Consider the following 24,106-nt stretch of genomic DNA (forward strand, 5'->3'; position numbering starts at 1 on the left):
AACAACTTTTCGAACATTGTCAGAATTTCTACATATTCTCTACTAAAATACGCATTGTTTGCATTTTCGAAAATTAAAATCGTCCAATCCGTTCAGGAATTATGATTGTTTAAACATACGACTGAAATTTCAGGGAAACATATCAATGTATGGTCAGACATTAGATTTTCGGTAAGGAATTTTTTTCTCGAAAGTGCGTAGGATTTCGAGGGTATGTGTAATGATCAAAAATGATTGTAATTGACCCCCGCAACCGAAAATAATTTTTTTAGAATGATTTGAAATTTTTTTTTTTCACCGAAAAATTTCAACACCTACCCGATTTTTTTTCTCGAAAGTGGATAGGATTTCGGGGGTATATATAATGACCAAAAATGATTGTAATTGACCCCTGCAACCAAAAATAATTTTTCCAGAACGATTTGAAATTTTTGAATTTAATTATTAATAACTTTTTAACGAAGCCTCCATCAACAAATTAGTATTCTTGATTTTCGTCTTATTTTGACCTCTAGAATCCCCCATTAAAATTTTTCCCAGGGCCGAACACTCTGTACGTACCAAAGTGTTTCAATGAACCGTAAAATTGCTTTTATTTGAGGCTATTCGAGATGTGAAAATGCTAGGAAGAAACGCTTTGTTCGAGTAGCGCAAGCTGTACAATAAATACAAAAAGATTGAAGATAAAATTTTCTCTCGACAGTGTCTTTCTTTTTAAACAACTAATTTCATGATGATGCTTTCTCGATATCGTTTCAAACTTTCTTTTATTATCCGATGTCTCCGATGACAGGTGCTTTATTGGATCCGGAAAGTATTTTGCGATGGTACAACCAATAAATATCGTCTCGCGAGAGACCCCCGTTCGTCTATTAGCGAATAATAAATCTTAACAATTCCCCAGGCGTTATTCCCGAAAGCGGCGCGATCAAATATTTTGTCGCGAAGCGTCCCACGTTGCTCCTAATTCTCCCCTGAAGCCACTCGATGAAGCACACGGTGCCCCATAACCATAAAGAACGAACCAACACGCTCTTAAATAAGCTTCGCGTCGCTGGTAATTACCGTGAAATGAGAATAAATGAAATTAAACCGATTCGCCTTTTTCTCATAAATAATTCTCCGCTTTTCGTTAAGTTCGTTCCCAGGTTGCACATTTTCGTCGCGATATTCAGATATTTATCCATCTTAGAAACGCTGAGAATTACGTGCATCTTAGAAAAACCGAGAGCAGAAAAATTTTAAGGAAAAATTCCCCGAATATCGTAGTTTAATGATAGCTGCGAGCGTGGAAAATATGGAGTTTCGTGAGTCTTTTTTATTCCTGCCTCACGGAGTATGTAATTTACACTTTTCGAGTGGTTTTGCAAAGAAACGAGTATGTCCTGCTCTTAACCAAAACATTAAAAAGCGTTGATATCGACCAAATGTTGATCCAAAGTATCGTGCGTGGTTTGCTCGAACGAAATGCGTAAAGTTTGACCGTTGCTTTCTAGAAAATTAATCGCATTTACCATTTGTGGTCGCATTCTGCGTTCGTATGCAGTTTATCTCCGGTATCAGTAATTAACGAGGTCTGTAACCAGCGGTGCACTGGTCGACAATAATTATTCGGCAGACCTTAATTACGTGGCCGTGTAGATGCACGTGTCAGGATGTTTACACGTTCGTTCACGCGCGGGACACTCGTCAACGGCCACAGAAACGACTCGATGTAGCGAAAATTGAAGTGCCAGTCGAGTGTTTATTATTTCGACGCGTTTCCATTTCGAAGTTTCGAGTTTGGTGCAACGCAAACGGATTGAATTAACCGTCCATCTTTCTTGCGTGCCTCCTTTGCCGACTGTTCTCTCAAGCTTAACCCTTTCATTCCCTTATTATTACTAAATATCAGTTTCACAAGTTATATTTCGTTCTATTGAGAAACAAGTTAAAGTGAAACGTTACTTCCTTTATTAAACTTACCGTAGTGTTAAATCTACTACAGTGGCAATTACATTACATATTTTCTATACAAGTCACATCATCTTTCGTTTCGCGTATGCATTTTGCATTTAATTAAAAGTACGAAGAAAAAATAGAATAAAACTTCGAATGGAAGTTTTCGCTCTATTCGGTTTGAGGGATTCGTCATTTTAATTAACACGGAGAAATCTTTATTGAGACGAGAGAAAATTAAAGAAGACTTATTAACGAGGAGAAAACGCCTCGAGTCAAGAATTATCAAAAGAAATCTTGGAAATGGATGTAAAGGAGGTGAATAATACAGAGATCCATAGTTCGCCATTCGTGTTTATTCGCCGTGAAATTAGATTTGAATGTCTGCTTTGAAAGAACTGATATCTATACTGTTCCAAAGGAGATGTTTTAATATCTTGGACAATATTAATGGAAAGCACTGTAGCTAGTTTAAATACCGACACAAAATTATCACGGAGACAATAAACTGTAGCTGTTCGTTTAAATATCGACCATTCCGTCGAACGACTGTCAATAGTATCTGTTAGTTTAGATATCAACCGGTCGAAAGACTGATTTAAATCATTGTGGCGAAGCACTGTCAATAGCGTTTGTTAGTTCGAATATTGACCAGTGCCTTCCAGTCGAAAGACCGACGCATTCGCTCCACGATCGACTCGATTGTTAATACAAACGTTGGTCACTGCCTGCTCATTAGAAGATTGATTGAGGTTAGCCACGATTAAATCGCGATCCGTTAATATAAATGTTCATCGAGTCTCTACTCCAAACGTATTCGCGCAGAAAACCAAGGAATTTACAAATGAACCTCCGAATTTCTGGTTACTTCAGTTTTTCTTAAAAAAGGTCTCGAACAGAGTTTTACACTCAGGATACATTCTCGATGCATTCGTTGCATACTCGATACGCAAAGTTCTCAAACAGAAAATACCGAAAACATAAATGGGTCGAGCCGTCTGTTATCTTGAAATTTTTCAAAGGTTAAGTGTTACTATTATCACTCGATATCCATAATGCTTCGTCCATTGGCCCAGTTTTCTCGTCTCATTCGCGGAAAGGATCCCTCTCGGAATTTTTGCTTTTACGAGATTAGATAAGATACGTCGCGATATCGGCCACGATGTTGTATGCAAAGTATGAAACGACGGTGAAACGCGATTATTCGCGGTCGTTACAGAAACGTGATGGCTCCGCAACGCACGAAGCGGAAAAGTTGCCATTCTCTCGTCGCGTAGAAAAGAGATCAGAGAATGCTCGTAGAATGCTCGTTCCACGTTGTTTCAGTTCCCTCGCCCGAAACGCTTTATTTACAAATTCCCACGCGTTTATCAGACCGGTGATACTCGCGAAAAATTGGAGGTATTTTTCTTTTTCCTTTTTTCTCCATTTTATCGTTCGACGAAAGGCAAGAAACGAGATTTTAATCGGAGGAGAAGGCAAGATTCGCTCCACGGGGAATTTCTTTGGCGAGCAATTGAAGGGAGAAGCTACTTTAGGAAAATGCCGGAGAAAGAGGAGGAAAGGAAGGAGGTGAAATAAAATTAGGATAATCGAAATAGAATAGGCTGAGAGGAACGAGAAACGCGAAATGGCAACGAACGGGGATCGACGATCCTCTGGAGACGATAAGATATCAAATTGAGGGGATTTTCATCTCGAACGATCGAGCTTAAATTTTTGCCCGATGCACGATTCCGCTACTGGTATCAGAAATCTGATTTCTCTGTGTTGATGAGGTCGGGAGAGGAAATAATAAACGAACAAAATGGAAATTTATGTAAAAGTAAAAATGGCTGCACAGAACTGTTCAAACATTTATTGCTTCACGATGTAATGCGAAACAGTTCTGTGCAGCCATTTTTACTTTTACATAAATTTCCATTTTGTTCGTTTATTGTATCTGAGTTTATTACTTCGTATCCCGACCTCATCAACGCTCTGATGAAAAAATTTTACGCGATCTTGTTACAATATTAATAATACAATTAATGGTAATTTTGATAGGAACCTCGTCAACGTCAAACTAAAGCCGATACTTTTCACTCGATTTTCGATTACAAGCTCGCACGAAGCAACAAGTAGGATGCAACGAAAGTGTTTCGTATAAGTTTAACTCGTTCCCATTGGGCATGGTTTATTTAACCATCAGAAAGCTAGACGCAAACGTGGATTTTCCAGATATTGAAACTTCCATACACAGGTGTAAAATATTTTGTGATTTCGACGGAATAAAAAGTACTTATTTATGCGTAATGCCAATGTGATAATTTCGACGCGAATGGTTAAATTCTTCTTCATAATCCGCGAGCATGAAATTGTATTCCAACCTTCCGCTGAGACCTCTTTTAAATCCGAATAATCATATCATTTACTTACCTTAATCGAGCTTCCAGTTTCGTTCCGGAAAATTTCTTAAGTTACTTAGAAATAATGGTCAGTTTACGAACTTAGTAATACCTATGTAGGACATTTATACTTAAGTAGAGAGACGCGTAGTTAGTGTCTTAAAATCAAGCCTCCTTTTAGCAACTTTGATAGTTGCTTTCAAATAATCTTCAAATGAGCTTCTCTGTTCGAATCTCATTTTGGTAATAGTTTATGAGGTCAAATGAATTTATATACAATTTATAAATTCACAAATTTATCCTTTTTTTTTAAGAGGTGGTCGTTTGATGAAAAATCTTTTCTTCGTTTATAGAATACTTTGAATCTAAATTAGTACCCTTTATCCGATCAGTATAGAACTGGGCACTCTGCAGAAATTCCAAGAGACAAGAAATCAATTCTTTCAACATCCCTAATGGAAGTCCCCTCTTAATTCTTGGCAAAGACGTCGAAGCTGGGGAAACGTCATTCCCCGGATGCAGTGGCTGAGCACGTCCATGGAAAAAGAAGTGTCCACGAGAGCATGATCGCGGTGGTACACGATTTATAACCGACGTTCAAGAATTGAACCTCTTTTCCAAGAATATCTTCCAGCCGCTATCGCGGTCCACATGTTTCTCGCGTGAGAAAAGGCACCTCTGTGCCCGTTTTTACGACGAGAATCGAGTTGAAAATTCCCGTGGTGGCCTGGAACAGGAAGCAGTCCGGTATTCCGTCGGATCGAAGAGCCCGTGAGAGGATAATAGGAACGGGACCACTATTGCTGGGTGAGAGACAGCGACGAGTGGAAAGCACTTCTGGACATTCCGAAGTGGCGCATCATGGTATGTCGATGAAACGTCGGTAAGCCCCAAAGATGGATCCTCGTACGGGATGACACCATTGGGAATTCGTTTCCGATACCAGCAATTCCCTTTGAATCGAGGACAACCTGTGAATCATCCACCTCGCGTCCAAGGATAATTTCAACGTATCGGGGGACTCGCTTTGAAGTTTGATGAATCCCCGAAAGTCGGTAAATTTCTTCCCCGAAGCTACAAATCGATTTACAGCGCATCTGCGTCGAGTCGGGAAATAGTAGAATACACAGAAAGTAGAAACAATACGAAATTTAATTTTCTCATTGGTTTTTACAGTTATCAAGAAAACTATTTTTTTCATCAAAATAGAGTACATGAAAGGGAAATTTGTCGAATGAAATGTAAAGGGAATACGCAAACGAGTATCATAAGCGTTTAAAGTATGCCACTTGTAACGATCAATGGGAGCAATATCAAATGTTATTATTGCGTGGTGGTCTTTTTTATTTTCTCTTTCGCACAATTTCTACGAGGATCGTACTGCGATATAAATTGGATACAATTCCTTTGACGATACACTCATCCTTCGTGTGTCTGTTCGAAATTAATCCCAAACGTGTCAGTGGAAAGAGAATAATTTTAGAATGAAATAACAATGAAACCGAGCTTTTCGCGATATGAAATATTCCGTGCACGTCGAAATCCTCTGTGCCGCTCGAATTCAAGTTCTTTTAACCCTGGATCGAGTTACCAACTCATTTTCGTCTCCAATTTACTTGCAAATCCTATAAAGTGTTTATAGGATTTCCTATAAGTTTTTTACGCCCCGTCGATGCTTTATGAAATAGAAAACTAACTGATATCCAGCACGGGATTAGAATTCGAAGCTCATTCTTTAGCGGAAAATAATTGGAATATTATACAATTAGAATCCCGATAACATACGTAACTTTTATATTTTAAATTTCCGCAAATTAAAAAATTAAATTACACGAAGAGAAGATATCATAAATGGGAGGTATACGCTCGGATACAAAGGCGAGGTACAGCTGTATGTTCTTATTAACCTAACCTACATATCGTCCAAATGGGAATTACAGGAGATTCATTCAAATATAGAGTTAGCTTTTCGCTTATTATTAGCAACGACAGCAATGAAGAATCTACGCGAAAAAGGGGGGAATGTTTCCAGCATTTTTCAGTGCAACGTCGCAACTGTAAAACCCGGAAAAAAAGTTTAAATGAGAAAGCAACAGAATCGGTAACATAACGAAACGTTAAACTGGAAAACTCAGTAAAATTAATATTCCTCTTTTCTCCCGTGAATTCGTCGCGCGTAAAAAAAGGGCGCCATATTGAAAATTCGCAGAGGGCGCCAAAGGTCGCCATAGTTACGGTTCCGCGAAGAAGAATTTTCGTAAAAGAAGATCAAGGGGAATTATTGTAAAAGGGGTCATTGACATTTGGATCGGGCATGCACTCGTGAACATGCTCTAATCGTATCAAGCGTATTCAAGGCTTGGTTGACGTTGATCCCGAGCGGGAAATCACGACAGGGGAATCACGAGAGATACGTGGCCCCGAATGCGTTGTTACCTAGCTCTCGCAAATACCATCTACTTTACCGGATTGACGTGGAACTGTTGCCTGCGCTGCATAGGGAATGAGGAATAATTTGGGAAGTGGGAACTGGATATATGGACGACATCCCGTGTACGTACAACCGGCTTAACTGGCCATGCAGCTTGAAGAGAATATTGCTTTTCGTTCTTGCGCGTGTATGGCGCTAAATGGTGTCCATAACTGCGCGTAATCGATGCGCAGTATCATTGCACAACTGCACGCGTGATAGGGCAGAGCGTATATTCCGATACCAGCCTTAATTTTCGGCTTTACATCGACTTACTCTCCATATTTTCAATGAAAAAAATCATTATCATTTTACCGTAAGAATTTCTTCTATTTCGTCTTTGCTTATACGATGCACGAAAGAAGTTATAAATTATAAACGTCATTAAGTCGAAGAGGTTTAAAAACTTTAACAAACATTAGTGTCTTTTTATATTTTTTTTTAAATTTGTCTAGTGCGTATTTGAAAGTATCCAATGAACGTTGATAATATAAATTGTTCGCCAACTACCTACGTTGCGTTCAGCTTTAATTTCGAATTATTATCCTCCACATTGCACCAGTAGCGAAGTCATAAATCTACCTGCAACTCCAGAATACCGCTACGCGAAAGATAAGAGAACATAAAACGTTTCTCAGTCACGTTTTCATAACTTCATATTGTTGCCCACCCCCTCTCGTCGAACTTTTAATCTCCCGCGCTGAAACTGTTTTACGGGGAACAGAAACAGCGAAACGTTCGTTGCAGCTTGTCGTAATCAGTGTTAATCGATGTCGTAAACAAAATTGCACAATGCTACTCGAAAATGGAGACCGCAAAAGAGATACGGTACGCAACGGAGCATATTTTTAACGATGCCCAGGATCCACCGTCGCTGGTTAAGCGAGATAATTAGCGGATGCGCGTGATTCTGGAATATTTACGACCACCGCTAATAACGCGCGATCAGACACCATAAAGTCGATGCTTTGCGAACATGAAACTTTAATAGCGTGACTCGCGCGAAAGAGGGTCAGAAATTCCTCTTAGTTTTTACAGTATCAACAGAGGGGTTTTGTGCAACAGGAATCACTGTCAAAACGTTATAAGCGGCTGGGGGAGTGAAAATACGCGGGGCACAAAGTCGCGAAGTATGTAAGAAAAAATTTAGGCAGCTCGTGTGAAAGGTAACCGGGTAACGGAATAAAAATTTCAGTCTAACGCGGCTCTGAATAAATACGTAGCTCGTTCGGGATTAAATCAACATTTTTGTTACATTTCCTACTTATTTACATTTCTCGACCTCTGTCCCTTTCCGAGCACACGAAGTCCGCGATCCTCTGTGTTTCCAGAAACATTTAATCACACCTAGTCGCGTAAAAACCTTTCGTTGAAACGTTTTTTGTCTTAAAAATGCATTTTCACGTTATTTCCTCCATACATTAAACGTTTAATTACAATATAAAAATTCAAGAATAAACAGGGATTGCCCAAGAAGACAATTTTTAACGTAACGATAATTTTCGCGTCTAAGGGCGTTGGTGCTTAATCTCTTCAGGGACCAATTCAAACATTCGAACTGACATTGATCGATGATATTAATTAATCTTCCGACTACATAGCCGTATTACACAAGAAATTTAATTACGAATACTTGCATCGATTTTTTACGGTTATTCCGATATTTTAATACGCGAAACAATTTTTTTAACTGAATATCGGTTTACTCGGAGCAAATTAATTACATTTTAAATTTAGAAATCCACGTATCGAATATCAATTTTGTGAATAAATAACAATTAACAGTACTGCTTTGATATACACGCGAAGAACTATTTCATAATCTGTAGCTTGAAATAAAAACGCACCCGTTACGAGGGTATATTTCGAATAAAAACAAATACCTATCGTATACGGAATAAAATAAATAGCGTAAAGCCGATTTCGTCGATCATGGCGATCCAACGTTATTTTTATCGAATTTTTCCCAAAATTTGTCCCAACCAGCCTTGATCTACGCAATGTACCCCGTAATTGTCACCCCTTCCATTAACCTGACCGAACAGTGCTGTCCCTTCTCGCGCCATTAACAGACGAAGTGGCTTTCGCCGCGGGCGACACGAAATTGACGACAGTTTGGATGTAGAAACTTAACTATCGGTCGGCGATATCAGCCGGCGGGAGGCGCGATAATTAACGCGAGCAGTTGTACAAGAAAATTTATTAGCGAGAGAGTATACATCGCCGACGCCGCGACCGCGACACGGAACGCCATCGCGAAAATTTCAGCGACCCAGATTTTCGATAGTCGTTTGAGCATCGTAACACGGTACGGCAAATGGCAGCAAACTTGATTATTAATAATAAATTAATTAATAAACTCGAGGTCACGTTGAAAAGCAACCTCTGGCCTCGCCTCTAGCTTCGCCTCGATTTTCTGTAAACTCCTTGTTTCCGTGTACAGTACACGTGCACTATACATAAAAGTAAACTTAATACTAGCTTCGTGACACGTATTTTTATACGAACCCGTCGTGTTAACAGTTTCGTTAAAATTTTAAACAGAATCGCTGACAAATAATATTGCGAGTTCTATAACTGCAGGTATGGAATCTGAGACACGAGAAGCTATTAATTTTATTTAGGTAACGATAAACCCTTTTTAAAACGATAGAAATAAGTGTCTATTCGTTCTTTCAAGTTTTATTAGAAATTACGAGCACTTTGACTGTTTATGATAAAAATATTTAGACGAAGCAACAGATGAAAGATGGCGACAAATATTTCTTCCGCGAACGGGCAAATATTGCAAGAAGAGGGATTCGTTCTAAAATGAATCGCGAGCCGTATCGGGTCAGACATTTTAATCGATCTTCGTAAGACGTGCGATTAAGCAACAATTACTCGAGACTGTCCACGTTCCATTTATTGATGGCACCGCATTTCCCTTAACCCGGGACTGATCTTACGTTTTCCACGATATTTACGAGCGACAGAGCACTCACGATCATTCAAAACAGTCGCATTTTTACTCGCCCGATATATTAAATGGTATTCACTTTCATCGAGGATATTATTTTTCGATATAATGGTCTTCGCGATGTTTGCATTTTTAATAAGAAGCTAATGGACCTCCTCCCAGTAGCACGAATAATTTCTCGAATCGCTTTCTTAAATGCAGAGGCATGAAGTTCTGTTATGTTAACACCAAACCCTACTTTAGATCGATCGTTTACTTATCGTAAATTATTCTCGAGATTTGTTACAGCAAGGAGGTTCCAACAATCCTTGGAGAATAAAGTGCCTTTTAATGGACGTAACATCCGCGTTAAACGAAAAGGATACTTTCAGTCACGGTATCTCTCTTTGGAATTCTTTATCGGCGATCGTATAATTCCGTAAAATCTCTGTTTGCTGATCGACCTGCCATGTGCCTTGCCATCTGTCGTTGGCAATTACGTAATCTTTCAAGAGTTTAATAACAGATTCCGATAAGCAATATTTATCTACTTCAAGTGCATGGTACAATTTCTCATTGACGTAACATTTGTTAAATGAAAACTAATACAGGGTGTTCGGTCACCCCTGGGAAAAATTTTAATGAGGGATTCTAGAGGCCAAAATAAAACGAAAATCAAGAATACCAATTTGCTGATGAAGGCTTCATTAAAAAGTTATTAACGTTCAAAGTTTCGACCGTACTGAATTTTTTTCTCGAAAATGCGCAGGATTTCGGGGGTACGTCTATTCACCAAAAATGATTATAATTGACCCCCACAGCTGACAATATTTTTTTCAAAACGATTTGAAATATTTTAATTTCGTCGAAAAATTTCACACCTTCTCGAATTTTTTTCTCGAAACTGAGTAGGATTTCGATAGTATGTCTAATGACCAAAAATGATTGTAATTGACTTTCACAGCTGACAATATTTTTTTCAAAACGATTTGGAATATTTTAATTTCGTCGAAAAATTTCACACCTTCTCGAATTTTTTTCTCGAAACTGAGTAGGATTTCGATAGTATGTGTAATGACCAAAAATGATTGTAATTGACCCTCACAGCTGACAATATTTTTTTCAAAACGATTTGGAATATTTTAATATCGTCGAAAAATTTCACACCTTCTCGAATTTTTTTCTCGTAACTGAGTAGGATTTTGATAGTATGTGTAATGACCAAAAATGATTGTAATTGACCCCCACAGCTGACAATATTTTTTTCAGAACGATTTGGAATATTTTAATTTCGTCGAAAAATTTCACACCTTCTCGAATTTTTTTCTCGAAACTGAGTAGGATTTCGATAGTATGTGTAATGACCAAAAATGATTGTAATTAACTTTCACAGCTGACAATATTTTTTTCAGAACGATTTGGAATATTTTAATTTCGTCGAAAAATTTCACACCTTCTCGAATTTTTTTCTCGAAACTGAGTAGGATTTCGATAGTATGTGTAATGACCAAAAATGATTGTAATTGACCCTCACAGCTGACAATATTTTTTTCAAAACGATTTGGAATATTTTAATATCGTCGAAAAATTTCACACCTTCTCGAATTTTTTTCTCGAAACTGAGTAGGATTTCGATAGTATGTGTAATGACCAAAAATGATCGTAATTGTCCCCCGAAACCGAAAAGAATTTTTCCAGAACTGTTTGAAATTTTTGAATTTGATTGTTAATAACTTTTTAACGAAGCCTCAATCAACAAATTGGTATTCTTGATTTTCGTCTTATTTTGGCCTCTAGAATCCTCCATTACATGGACACCCTGTATAAGTCGTCTACAGTCGAGTATTGTTAATAACGTAATAATATTAACGTCAATGAATAGTAATACTGCTTGAAAAATCGTTGATTTAATGTTATTCTCGTTGGAAAAATTCTTCGAGGTTTCTTGTTTTGTCAACAATACCTTGGCGAAATAAGAACTGCTCGCGGGGATTATAATCAAAGGAGATCATCTCTGTCTTGCGCAACAGAGTTTATTCTTCCAGTCGTTTCTGATTTGATGACTGGCTAGGTTGCTCTATCCCTTTGTGCTTTTATTCCAATAACACAGAACCGCCTGAAAGGATTGTTCTCAATAAGCAGACTGTTTTCTCCGTATTTACTTTGTACGAACCAATAATGTTGGTATTTTTTTGCGGGCGGATTTTTTACTAATAAAATCAAACTTGTACACGTCGTTAAAATATGTATCCACCGAGACATCGACGTACTCTGCACAACGTTATTTACCGGTGCAACCGTAAATTAAGTCGACGGTGTAAAATGGCGGTGCAAAAACTGTTCTACAGTTAAAAGTAATTTATGTATCCCGAGGATTACATACATTTTACTTATCTCATTTACGAAACGTGTTGTCGAAACATTGACATATTTGTTACCCCCGTTATTTTATTTATTCGATCGCAAATCACTCGAGCAAACAGGTTTCGCAGTGGAGGTCGTTATGAATTAATGATTATTCACATTTTACGTATACGTTAGCATCCCTGTTTGCGCATATAAATTAGTTGCTAGTAGATTAGAGAAGCTTGACCTAACGCCAACGTATTCCGAATCTTTAATAGAGATCGTGACTTCTGAATAAAAGTACGGCGAATAAATCGATTTAATAGACGCGTTATAACGGTTTTCGAAATACGATGTTAATACCTCTTTGCATACGATCAGGTTAAAACGAAGATACATGCTCCGTCTTTGTTATCCGCCAGAAGACATTCAACAGCGACTCGTTTGCATTTATATGAATCTTCCCAAACGAATCATGATTATTACCGCGACGAATTCTTTCCCACCGAACGCGACAATGATTTATTCTTTCCTATTTATCGCGTAACCAAATACCACGGTTCGTACTTCGCCGTTTCGCACGCTGCCATAATTCACTCCCACACCCCTTATAAAACTTTTGCTCTTTTCTGTTCTCCTTCCATTTAATTTTCATTTTTCTTCTTTCTTTCGATTCCTCTTTCATCCATCTAATTTTCACTTTGTTCCCTTGTATCTTCTCATTGTTCATTGTTCCAATATATTACCATCGCCTCTATAATTTCAATCCTTTCCTTTTTATTTTTTCATTCTTCCTTTCTTTAAGTTTCTGCTTACTTTCATTCTAATTACCGCAATCGTTATTTCCCTTCCTGTGTTTTGTTATCTTTATTACATCGTAAGCAGCCTATTAGTAGCGTTGGGAACTTTGTGCTCGTTATAATTTTGTTTACGTCGTTGCAGGAGATACACCTTAAATAAGAGAACCGAACCACCCTCCATAAATAGCAACAACGCGAAACAAGCTCTCGTATTTACGCGAGCAGGAAGAACGAACGACGTCACCGCGTATAAATTACGGCCAGACAAGCCATCACGGGATCCATGGTAAAAGTGTCGAACGAAATTGCGAGAGTACGAGCGGTGATAATTCAAAAAGGAGATTTCTAATAACTTTTCAACCCGAATACGACCGATCGATTCGCGTTAAAAGCTATTACCGATCTTAAAATCCAGCCTCGACGCGCCAAGAGTTTAAGCTAATCTTCATTTCAGCGCGGAAATAAGCGCAGAGCGGGAATTAAAATTCAATTTCGCGAATACCCGATGACGATGCAGAAAATCACGAACACTATTGGTCTCCCGTGAAATATCCCCCACTAGTCAATAGCGGATTACGCCAGAGACGAAAAGAAAATTCTTTAGACTCTGGGAACTTTTATTAATGTCTATCTTTCGATATCCTTGTTATATTGAAGTAACCTTCCAAAAGCGTAGAAAATCTGCTTCAACGGTATTATTTAAACGTAAATCTTTTTAACGATGCACAAAATCTTCCACGATCAAAACAATTAAAAAATAAAATACACACGAGCTGTATTTCGTCGGCTGCGACCGACTGAAAAATCCTTTTTAACGTTATAATTTATATACATTTACAAGTCGATCAGCGTGCATAAAAATGGCGTCGCCAGGCAAAGGATGACAAATAAATAAAAATGAAAACGTTTCACCGTTGCCAAGCAACGCCACCCCCCACCCTTCGCTTCCCAGCAAAATATTGACTGGATTGGAACGAAAAGTAATTGTTGAGTTGTTTTTTGAAATAGCGACAGGCTTAAAGAGGAATTTTTCACAAAAACCGTTACTGGTGACTTAAGCCTTCGAGAAGCCAAACGTTTCCCCAATTTCAGCCAAATTGGAATCCAAAAAACTCTGACAGTATAGTTACCGTAACGCAAACCGATTCACTCGATATACGTTTATCAATTTCAACTAAATTAAAAAGAAGAAGAAGATATTCAAAATATTCGACTTTTTTGTACTTTTTATCGGATTTGGCTTTCGCGAGTCTCGTGCATATTTGAAAGATAGATTGAAATCGAACGCTCTGCGTATCCGTTTATTCGATACTATCGCATGAATGGTTTTTGGGGGGGGCATTCATGAAACACGCTGATACGTTCCGGAAGGGTTAAGGATTAAAGCGTATAACAGGGTTGGTAAACGAGGGGATAGAGGACTTGAGTCTGAAATATCGCAATCGTCCGTAATTTCAATCCGCTACCAATTATAATCGATTTTATCCATAAATGGTAAGGATTAGTCTTTCGACGATATCGGGATGTAACTTTATGTAATAATATTTTACAGCGAGTAACGAGCAAATTGCGTAGCTAAATCGTGTTTGGTAATTCCAAACTTTACGACGGAGTTGCACAACGCGTACGAGCTTCTACGAACGATAGTTACGCGAGTAGGAAAATTAGAAAATTATGTTAAATTTCTGTACCTTTTTCTTTTCATTTTCAAGAGAAACGTTGCTTTGGATGCTCAAGAACATTCTAACATTTCTCATTTGATATATTCGTTGAAAAAGCACCGACGTTGAAACGTTCTCGACACCTTCGTATTCCCTCGTCTCGAAACTTTAACGAGAACTCATTCGACAAATATAAGAATTTTATGATTTTCGAAAGCACGAATATCTTCGAGGTTTTAAGCAATTATATGAATTTATACGCGTCTAATTATGGGGTGTACTTTTCACTCGCATTTACAAATTGCAAATTCGATTGGAAGTTAAAATCGACGTGAAAGCGCGCGAATATTTTTGCAGATCCGAAAGAACAAGTATCCGTACGATTCTGGTGCATATTTATACGTTTTGAATGCAACTTGATTTTTCAGTGTTTCACAGCGGTTACCTTTCATGCGGATCTCGTCCAGGTACACGCATTACTGCGTCGCTGATTCGCTAATGCGAATTATGTTACTTCATAAAAAGCTGTCCGCGAATGTCCGCGTCGAAAAATAAAATTCGTCGTTCGGATACAGTGGCACCTCCACGCCAAATATTAATTTATTAAACCTCAACTTTTGTTATCGAAACTCGTCTAACAATACTAATAATACGTCTATATTTCATCAAAATTTCGTGCATTGAGAAATCACCAAGCGAGAAAATTACTGTGCAGACGTACAAATACTTTGCGTCCGCGATGTATGAATTTTCATTAGAGTTCGAAAGTACGCATTGATTAGTCATTAATAATGCCTCCATTCGGGGAATGGTTAATTTTATACGAAGACTTCGCGTCAGTCTGATGAATTGGATGTTAACAATGTATCGCGAATTTTCAAAATTATATCCCTGATACAGAGGTCAGAATTTAACGAGTAGAACTGGATAATGAAATTTAATATCGACATGGTGTCGTTGGAATAGACATCATGAATATTTGAAATAATTAAATGAATCGATTATACAGGGTGTTCGGCCTGGGAAAAATTGTAATGGGAGATTCTAGGGGCCAAAATAGAACGAAAATCAAGAATACCAATTTGTTGATGGAGACTTCGTTAAAAAGTTATTAACATTTAAAGTTTCGCCAGTAATAAATTTTTTTCTCGAAAATGCGCAGGATTTCGGGGGTATGTCTATTCACCAAAAATGATTGTAATTAACTCCCACAGTCGAAAATAATTTTTTCAGAAGGATTTGAAAATTTTTTTTTTTAGGCACCCTGTCGATTTTTCTTAAAAATTAGTTTTTCATTTTTAGTAATTTTGTTTGACGCCCTACAGAAAAGTTGTCTAATACTTTTTTGTAGGTACCCATGAGCTCTACTTCAGAAAAAAGTTTCACTGAAATATATTCACAATTGTAAGAGTTATGGCTGTTTGAAAATTAGACCATTTTTATGGGGTTTTTCTCATTTTGCGAGGTCAAGGACCAACTTTTCGAATATTTTTGCAATTTATACACATTCTCCATCAAAATACGCGTAGTTTGCTTTTTTAAACATCAAAATCGTCCAATCCATTCAGAAGTTATGACGTTTTAAAGATTCGCATGAAAATTCGGGCAGATATTCCAGGCTAGAAATTAGATTTTCGGTAAGGAATTTTTTTCTCGAAACTGGGTAGGATTTCGAGGGTATGTGTAATGACCAAAAATGATTGTAATCGACCCCTGAAACCTAAAATAATTTTTCCAGAACGATTTGAAATTTTAAAATTTTATTTTTAATTACTTTTTAACGAAGCCTCAGTCAAGAAATTGATATTATTGATTTTCGTCTTATTTTGACCTCTAGAGGATGAGTCAATAAGAAGTGCTGTTTGAAACGTCTCGTTCTCCATCGATTTGATTAATAGACGCAGTTTTAAAGTCGAATTTTCTCGGAAACGGAGCGTCTCCCAAAAAAATTTCATTCCACGTATTCGATCTATTTTTCCACGAAGCGTGGCTGGTATTTAGGTCGTATCGCTTGTAATACTACGCCCTGTGTTTAATTGTCCGTGGCTCTTTGCAACGGAAATTCCACGAAGGATCACGAATGTCACGCGACACCTCGACGACGTTGAAATTCGATTATCGGTTTAAAATTCTGACTTTTAATCAGCAACGTTTTCCCTTCCTCGTTCGTTTCGCGAAAAGAAAAAAGCTGGTTGCAATTGGCACGGTAAAATTCGTATCGTCGAAGGAAAACGATAAATCGAATTATTCTCGTTGCAATTGCTCCGTGTCGTGATCGTTGATCCCGCGTTACAAGCGTGTTAAACATTTTTATTTCACTTGAACCGGCAAACAATTCGACGGTTGTTCGAGAACTGTTCAATTAGGAATCGAGAAACGAGGGTATGCTTAAACGTCATGGTCTCCCATTATACGATCGCTTAATTACATTCCATCGATATCATTCTCGATAACGTTATTGGAAACTCGCATTTCGATAGTATTATAGTGTACAGCGAAGACGCGATCGATTCAATAGTGTTTCGGAAATGTGGGTGAATAATTAATAGATACTGGAATTAGTAAAAAATTTATGAAATGAGAAGGTATTAAGGACAGTTTTCTATCACGATTTATCGATAAATTTATATTAGTCACAGCAGAGGAAACTCTAGAAAATATTTTCCTTCGATGGACTTTTCGACGTTTCGGTTTATTGTTATTCCGATTAAAACCACGGACTTTCGAAATTGTAAACAGCAATTAACACACTTTGGATTCTGATACTCCGCAACGTGCCGTGTATATTCAAATTTTAGCATTTATCGCGGAACAATAGAAATTCATCCGCGGCGAAACATTCCAGTGCATTATAAGTAGCACAAACCTGCGTGTGGTCGTACAGCGGCGAGTAAATAAATCAGTATGTGGCCAGCCGGGCAAGTAGAACGCTCTCCTACGAACAGACGTATAATTCGTTCGCCAAACAAAAGTTTATTTACATTCGGCGCGTTTGCCTTTTTAATTAATCTTGAACTTTGCATACGCGTCCTGTACAAATTAGCGTCTTTTAACACAAAAAAAAGAATTGATGTCTTTGTTAATCTCCGGAAAAAAAACTATTAACGTTTGAATAAAATAAGCAAATGTTATTATTTCTGTAACGAGTAACGAAGATGTCTCGACCAACTAATTAATTAGTACCGAAAAGGTGAAATATAATAAGGAGGTATTGCTGTCTAAACTCTCAATTTCACGGCCCTTTTTGTGATTTTTTTTCTAATGATAGGTAGGCTGTTTTATACTGAGACTTTGTAGATATATTTATTCATCTTCTAAGCATGTACAGTATTTTTTTCATGGAAAAATATTAAAAATCGTGGGAATTATAACTTCTTGTTTAATAGCTCTTTTGGCAAAGGTGCTCCAATGGCTTCCAGGATTCTAGATAATTTGAAACAGAGGGGGTTAAAGTATCTTCATAAGGAAGGTTGTAGCTATAACAGAAACTAGGGAGAAGTCAAAATCCTGATAAATAAAGAAATGGCGACGCTTCAAGTTTCGAATTTCTATTTGTTAATCGTTCTTTTGTCTTTAGCGTAAAACTCAATATTTTTTTAAATCTCTAGCTCCAGCTATAAAGGCGCGTCTGCTGAATATTCTCCCGAAATTTGAAGTCGATCGGTCTGCTAGATCTTGAAATATCACATAAGCCAGTTTAAATGCGTTTTTTTAAACAAGAAGCTATAACTCTTGCAATTTTTAATATTTTTTGATGAAAAAAATACTGTACGTAACTATAAGACGAATAAATATATCTGCAAAATGTCACTGCAAAACAACCTACTTGTCGTTAAAAAAAAAATCACAAAAAAAGGCCGAAGAAATGGCAGCCTAGACAGCAATGCTCCCTTAATTGCAACGAATGTTTCGCAGACACGTTGTCGTCTCGTTGACAAACATGGACGACAATAGTCGAGTAACTTCGAGTAACGAAACGATAAAGCCGCCAGCGGCTGGAAAATTAAACGAGCCGAGGGAATTGTACCTCGAGAAATGAAACCACCAGGATCGATCGTTAACATAGTGGATCCCAATCCCGTCGTACGAAACGCGAAAACGGTTGTCGAACGATAATATTTTTATCCGCGGACGAGTGACCTAATCGGCCGGAAATTCGACAGCAACCTCATTAAAACATTGATCGACGGGTTATTATTTCGCAGTCGTCGACGCCGCGTCGCGTAAAATTCGAACCTTCGAAGCGGAGATAAATACGTCCGCCATCCAGACACGCAATTCCCGAGTATCGATCAGAAATCTCGGTCGAATTCGGGTTCCGCCAGCGTTCCAGCTTCGAGTTCGATATATGACTCTCGGACAACGTCGAGATAAAAGTCAAACGCGATCGAGACGACTCCATTTCGCGTTTTTTTTAGTTTTCTTTGGAACACTGAATGATACACGTTTTGTTCAAACTTTAACCAACAATTTAGAATTCACATTTAAGCTTTTCTAACCATTATTTTTTGTACTGATCCTTTTTGGCGGTCGTGGATCATTTCTATACAGGGAATCACCGTCGTTCTAAAAAAACGTACAAAAGTATTCAAAACTACTGAAACGTAGACGAAGGCCAAATCTCCTGGGTTTCGATGACTTTGATAACGCGAATAATAATTGATGTGAATGAAGTAGACGTATATATCGTAAATATTTGAATTTTCTTGCGAAGTATTAAGAAGTTAATATTTCCGCGGGAAAGTTTTTCTACACGAGAAAGGTTTTTACGAATTCAAGTCTGGTGGTAATACGCTCGCCATTTTCGCATTCTCACGAACGTTATTTCTTAAAAACGGAAGGGAGATGCCCCTTGCTTCTGAGGTTGTTTCGTAACGTCTTCCCTTACATCTATAAAAAAAGAAATGGATGCAAGACCTGGATCCTTTGTTAGAGACTTTGTGGGAGCGATCAAAGGGAATATCAGCGAGTATCGAACGAATTTTCTGGCAGTTTGCCATGGGAAATTGAGGGGAATATTTGCTAAAAAAATTCTGAATTAACAATACGCATTCTATAAATCAATTAAAACGTTTTTGTGATCGATTAGGCAATCCCTTAACCATTTGACCGTAGATCGATTATTCAGACGACAAATATAATTACCCGTATCGCTATCAATAATTCACGACGAAAATCGTGCCAAATCATGCGCAAACGCACGTTGGTATTAATACCCGTCGCATATTTCATTCTCGTAACAATGCTCCGTTTATAATCTGTAATTCTCTGTAATGCGGAATAATCTCCGATTTAATATCTCGTAGAAGCCTCGATCGATATTCGCACGGTATGCGCTTGGAACAACAGTGTGTAATCTTATTGTTAGCCAACAAAGATGGCCATCTTGTTCGAACGCGCGATAGAGTTGAATTTGACGCGACGTCGAAGAACGAAAGAAAGAATATTTATAAGTTAATCTTGGCTTTTATCGTGGACGATACATCGAAATCTGTCGCTTGACTCGACCATTCGAGTAATGTATTCTTTGTACGCTTCGAAGCATAAGCTTGTTTTGTATCTCGAAACACGACATAACCAAGAATTACCATTTTCACATTGTTATTCCTGTTTCAATGGTACAACGATACTTCGTCGCTGGGAACTTTTCCTACTTTTCTGAATACCGAATACAACGATCGTAAGTTTCTCCAGAGAAGTTTCCTCCGCGACTGGTAGTCATTTCGTCGCGCTATAATCAGCATTTCAATTACCAGCGGCGAACAATGGGCGCCAAGCGTGAGAGACAATAATAAAATGGAGGGGAACGTAAAGAAAACGCGTATTTTAATTATCGGGAAACGTAGAGGCTTTTAATTAAAATAATATCAAAATGTAGTTTTATTATGGCGTTCGAAGTTTTCTTGTTATCGCGTGTTTTCCCAAGGGCATCCATCAACTCTTTACACTCGGACTTCCAACAGTCGTTAAAGGAGAATTCGAGCCGCGATGATCGATATTTTTCAGTTAAAAACTTCCCGGAAGTTGATAAACTGAAACACGCTGGGCAAGTTGCTGTAAATACGAACAAAGTTCACGGGTGGAATCGATCGCGAGAGCGCGAATGTATCTTCAACAATAACAGATCTAGCAAACGTACCAAACTGAAATTGGGAAAAGTTTGGGAAATTAATTCGTTTCGTAGTTTCGTAATAATCGTGTCGAGAGTATTTTGGTCGTCTCATCGGATGATCCGTCCCCTTTTCGCGTCGACTGCGTTTTTAATTCGTTCGAAAAAATGAAAGTTGCCAGTGAAAAGGGGAACGCAGCGCAGAGAACGCTGAAAAATCGTAAATTTTCGCCGAGCAAACCTAAATTCGTCCCTTTGCTTTCAAACTTCGCTCGCGTTTGAATGTATCACAAAGGTAACGTTCGAGTAAGGCTAACTCGATAAAAAGTGCCGTATTTGCACGATTTAAAAAAATATCTTACGTTTCACGGGAAACGTGCCATTGGAAAATTATATTAAACTCGAAACAATCACGGCGTGTCGCGTTAACAATTTCGAGGCTCCTTTTTTACCCGCTGTTCAATTAGCGTAAAACGACGCCCTGCACGCGCGTTATTTGGAAATGAATTTAATCGCTTCGAGCGTTTCGTTGCATCCCAGCGGAGCACCGGAACAAAACGAAGGCGCCGAAATAGAAAAATTCGACGGAAATGCGTTCGAAAGCGTCTTTTAAAATCTCGACTTTCGTAAAACACGAAGACATATACAATTGCACTTTCCCTTCTCTAAATAGAATACATGTCGACACGTTTTATTGCAAGTTTCATTCTAGAACTAAATTCATAAAGTTAAAAGAGTTAATTGAGACAAATTCGTACTATTGCTAGAAATGAACCGTGGCAGCCATTACTATAAATCCAGTTACATCGACGGGCGGCCATATTTTCTACAAGCTGTTAATACTTTTAGGAAGTTTTATTACCTTCACGGTATGTCACTTCCACGGACTCGAAAGATGTAGTTTCGAAAAAGACGGATTTAAAGTTCCCGATCGAAATTCTTCGTCGACGAGCAATCTTCATCAAACTTTCATAAGTTTTAACGTTCGACTGTCGATTCTGTTAAGGCGTAAAATTAAATACTCGCAAAATTGCGATTAATGCGTGATCGATTCGCGGAGCAAACTGTGAAACCCAAGGGACGAAAGTATTTGATAAAGTCGTTCCTATTTAAGGTATTATTATAGTTCCTCCTTAAGAGTCCATTCGTGTGTCGAAGGTCGGACGCGAAAGTGTCCGATATAAATTAAGAATCTCGTTTATATGCGACGTACAGCCTCGCGAACGACCTTTCTTTGGTTTTACCGATTACGGAGGCACTTCTCTTGACGGTCCTGAATAATGCAACGACGACCGACGTCTATAGCGACTCTGCAAATATCGTCGTTTCGACGGAGAAATCCGCGATTTCAGCCACTCGAGGCACCCGATATTTCCATCTAAACGTTGCATACGGAGAAACATCGATAGAAAATAAATGGGCGTACCAATCCCAGTGAAAACGTTTTAAGATAATTTTAAGAAACTAATTTACTTTTTATAGAGTAGAATTCTGATTATTTTCGAACATTCTTATTCCAACGCCGCGTAATAACAGCGCCGTACTCCGCGGTAATAATGTCATTATACATTTCGCGTGGGTCGAGAGAAAAATCGCGCATTAGACCGTGAATACTAATGGAGAACTGTGTTCTTCCAGAAAACGCAAGTCGCTGGTGCAAACCCGATGGAGAGTGGAGCACCTACACCAACTACAGCCTCTGTCGCGACATCCGGGAGCCCACGATCGAGGGTGGAACGGAAGTCATCTCCACAACGATTTATTTCGTCGGTTACAGCCTCTCTCTGTTCACCCTCGTCGTCGCAGTCTCGATATTCCTTTACTGCAAGTAAGAGATTTTCATTCGAATCGCCGGTGCTCCGTGCGTCTAACACGGTTCCCAGGAAACGCGAATATTTCCAATTCTTTTCAGGGACACGGAAAATTATTCAAACGTCCACGGTATTAAATAAATATTTAACCAGGCCGAGTTGCACGATCTGGAACGGGTATATTAAATTCGTCTCGAAGCAGAAAACAGTGGTGGATTGGTGGTCTTGGTTGGAGAATTAAACTGTTCTTAGCAAACTAGTTCATTTTTTTAATTGTATATTTTCTATTTGAAAGATCTTTGAGACGCATTCTTCGACGAAGACAACTTAAAAAAGTAACTTTACGAATCGAAACGTGTTCCTTTCGTCGGGAATAATTAATCGTTTAATTAGATCGTGGAATACGACGTCGTATAAATCATCTACCGCGCAACGGGCAATCGTACTAAACTTTCACGTTGAAACGAAGATTCCGCTGTCCCCGTACGTAGCTTTTTCTCGGAGTGAAAAATGTTCTCCGGGGCACTTTCCTATCCGGGGCGACGACTACAAATATAAAAATAAGGCTCCCCAGCTGGCACTGATAAAAACGAAACGAGGTTCGGTGGAAATTAACCGTGAAATATGTACGTTGTTTAAAAAAAAAGAAATTCTCGTGTCCCGTACGCGACGCGTAGGTCTTCCTCGTCTGTGAATTTTGCAACGTTAAGCACTGCACATTTTCGCCTCTTGCTTCGTTAACGTTGGACAGGAAAGAATATAGTAATACCGTTCTTTGCACTGGTAACAAGAGACTGCTTAATTTGAAAGTTATACCGTGCTATGGAAATTGTAATCGTTACACTTTTTGTTGAAACATTTTTCTTCTACCTGCTTCAATATTAGTACTTTGAAAGTCGAACTTTGAGGGGTAGTTTTTCCTTCGCGAACTCGAGTTGCTAAAATAATACAGTAATGTCAATTACAATCATTTTTGACGAATACACGTACCCTCGAAATCGTACGCAGTTTCGAGAAAAAAGTTCAGAAAGGTGAATGAATTTTTCGGGGAAATAAAAAAATTTCAAATCATTCTGAAAAAATTATTTTTAGTTGCAGAGGTCAATTACAAACATTTTTGGTGAATACACATATCTCCAAAATCCTAACCATTTTCGAGAAAAAAATTCATTACCAAAAATCTGATGTCTGACCATACCATTGATATGTTTCCCTGAAATTTCATGCGTATGTTTAAACCATCATAACTTCTGAACGGATTGGACGATTTTGATGTTTAAAAAAGCAAACTACGCGTATTTTGATGGAGAATATGTACAAATCGTAAAAATATTCAAAAAGTTGCTCCTTGACCCCGTAAAATGCAAAAAACTCCATAAAAGTAGTCTAATTTTCAAACGGCCATAATTCCTACAATAGTGAATATATTTCAATGAAACTTTTTTCTGAAGCAGAGCTCATGGGTACCTACAAAAAAGTATTAGACAACTTTTCTGTAGGGCGTCAAACAAAAATACTGAAAATGAAAAAGGAATTTTTAAGGAAAATCAACAGGGGGTAGGTGCCTAAAAAAAAAAATTTCACATCGTTCTAAAAAAATTATTTTTAGTTGCAGGGGTTGATCGTAATCATTTTTGGTCAATAGA

At 38.1% G+C, this 24,106-nt stretch overlaps 1 protein-coding gene across 9 annotated transcripts in view; it reads left to right on the top strand.

The window, feature by feature from the left end:
* The window catches only part of Dh44-r1 (Diuretic hormone 44 receptor 1), a 77,130-nt gene that overhangs the window by 38,391 nt on the left and 14,633 nt on the right, over positions 1-24,106 (top strand). For all 9 annotated transcript variants that reach the window (XR_013080162.1, XR_013080161.1, XM_076771281.1 and 6 more), the window contains one exon: positions 22,288-22,477. Coding sequence is in view for 7 of the 9 variants with exons in the window: in XM_076771281.1 (XP_076627396.1) it covers positions 22,288-22,477 (190 nt within the window). In the remaining 2 variants the exon portion in view is untranslated. The remainder of the gene's footprint in view (positions 1-22,287; positions 22,478-24,106) is intronic.

Source organism: Colletes latitarsis, chromosome 8, assembly GCF_051014445.1.
Source record: "Colletes latitarsis isolate SP2378_abdomen chromosome 8, iyColLati1, whole genome shotgun sequence".
In the NCBI taxonomy this organism is placed as follows: Eukaryota; Metazoa; Arthropoda; class Insecta; order Hymenoptera; family Colletidae; genus Colletes; species Colletes latitarsis.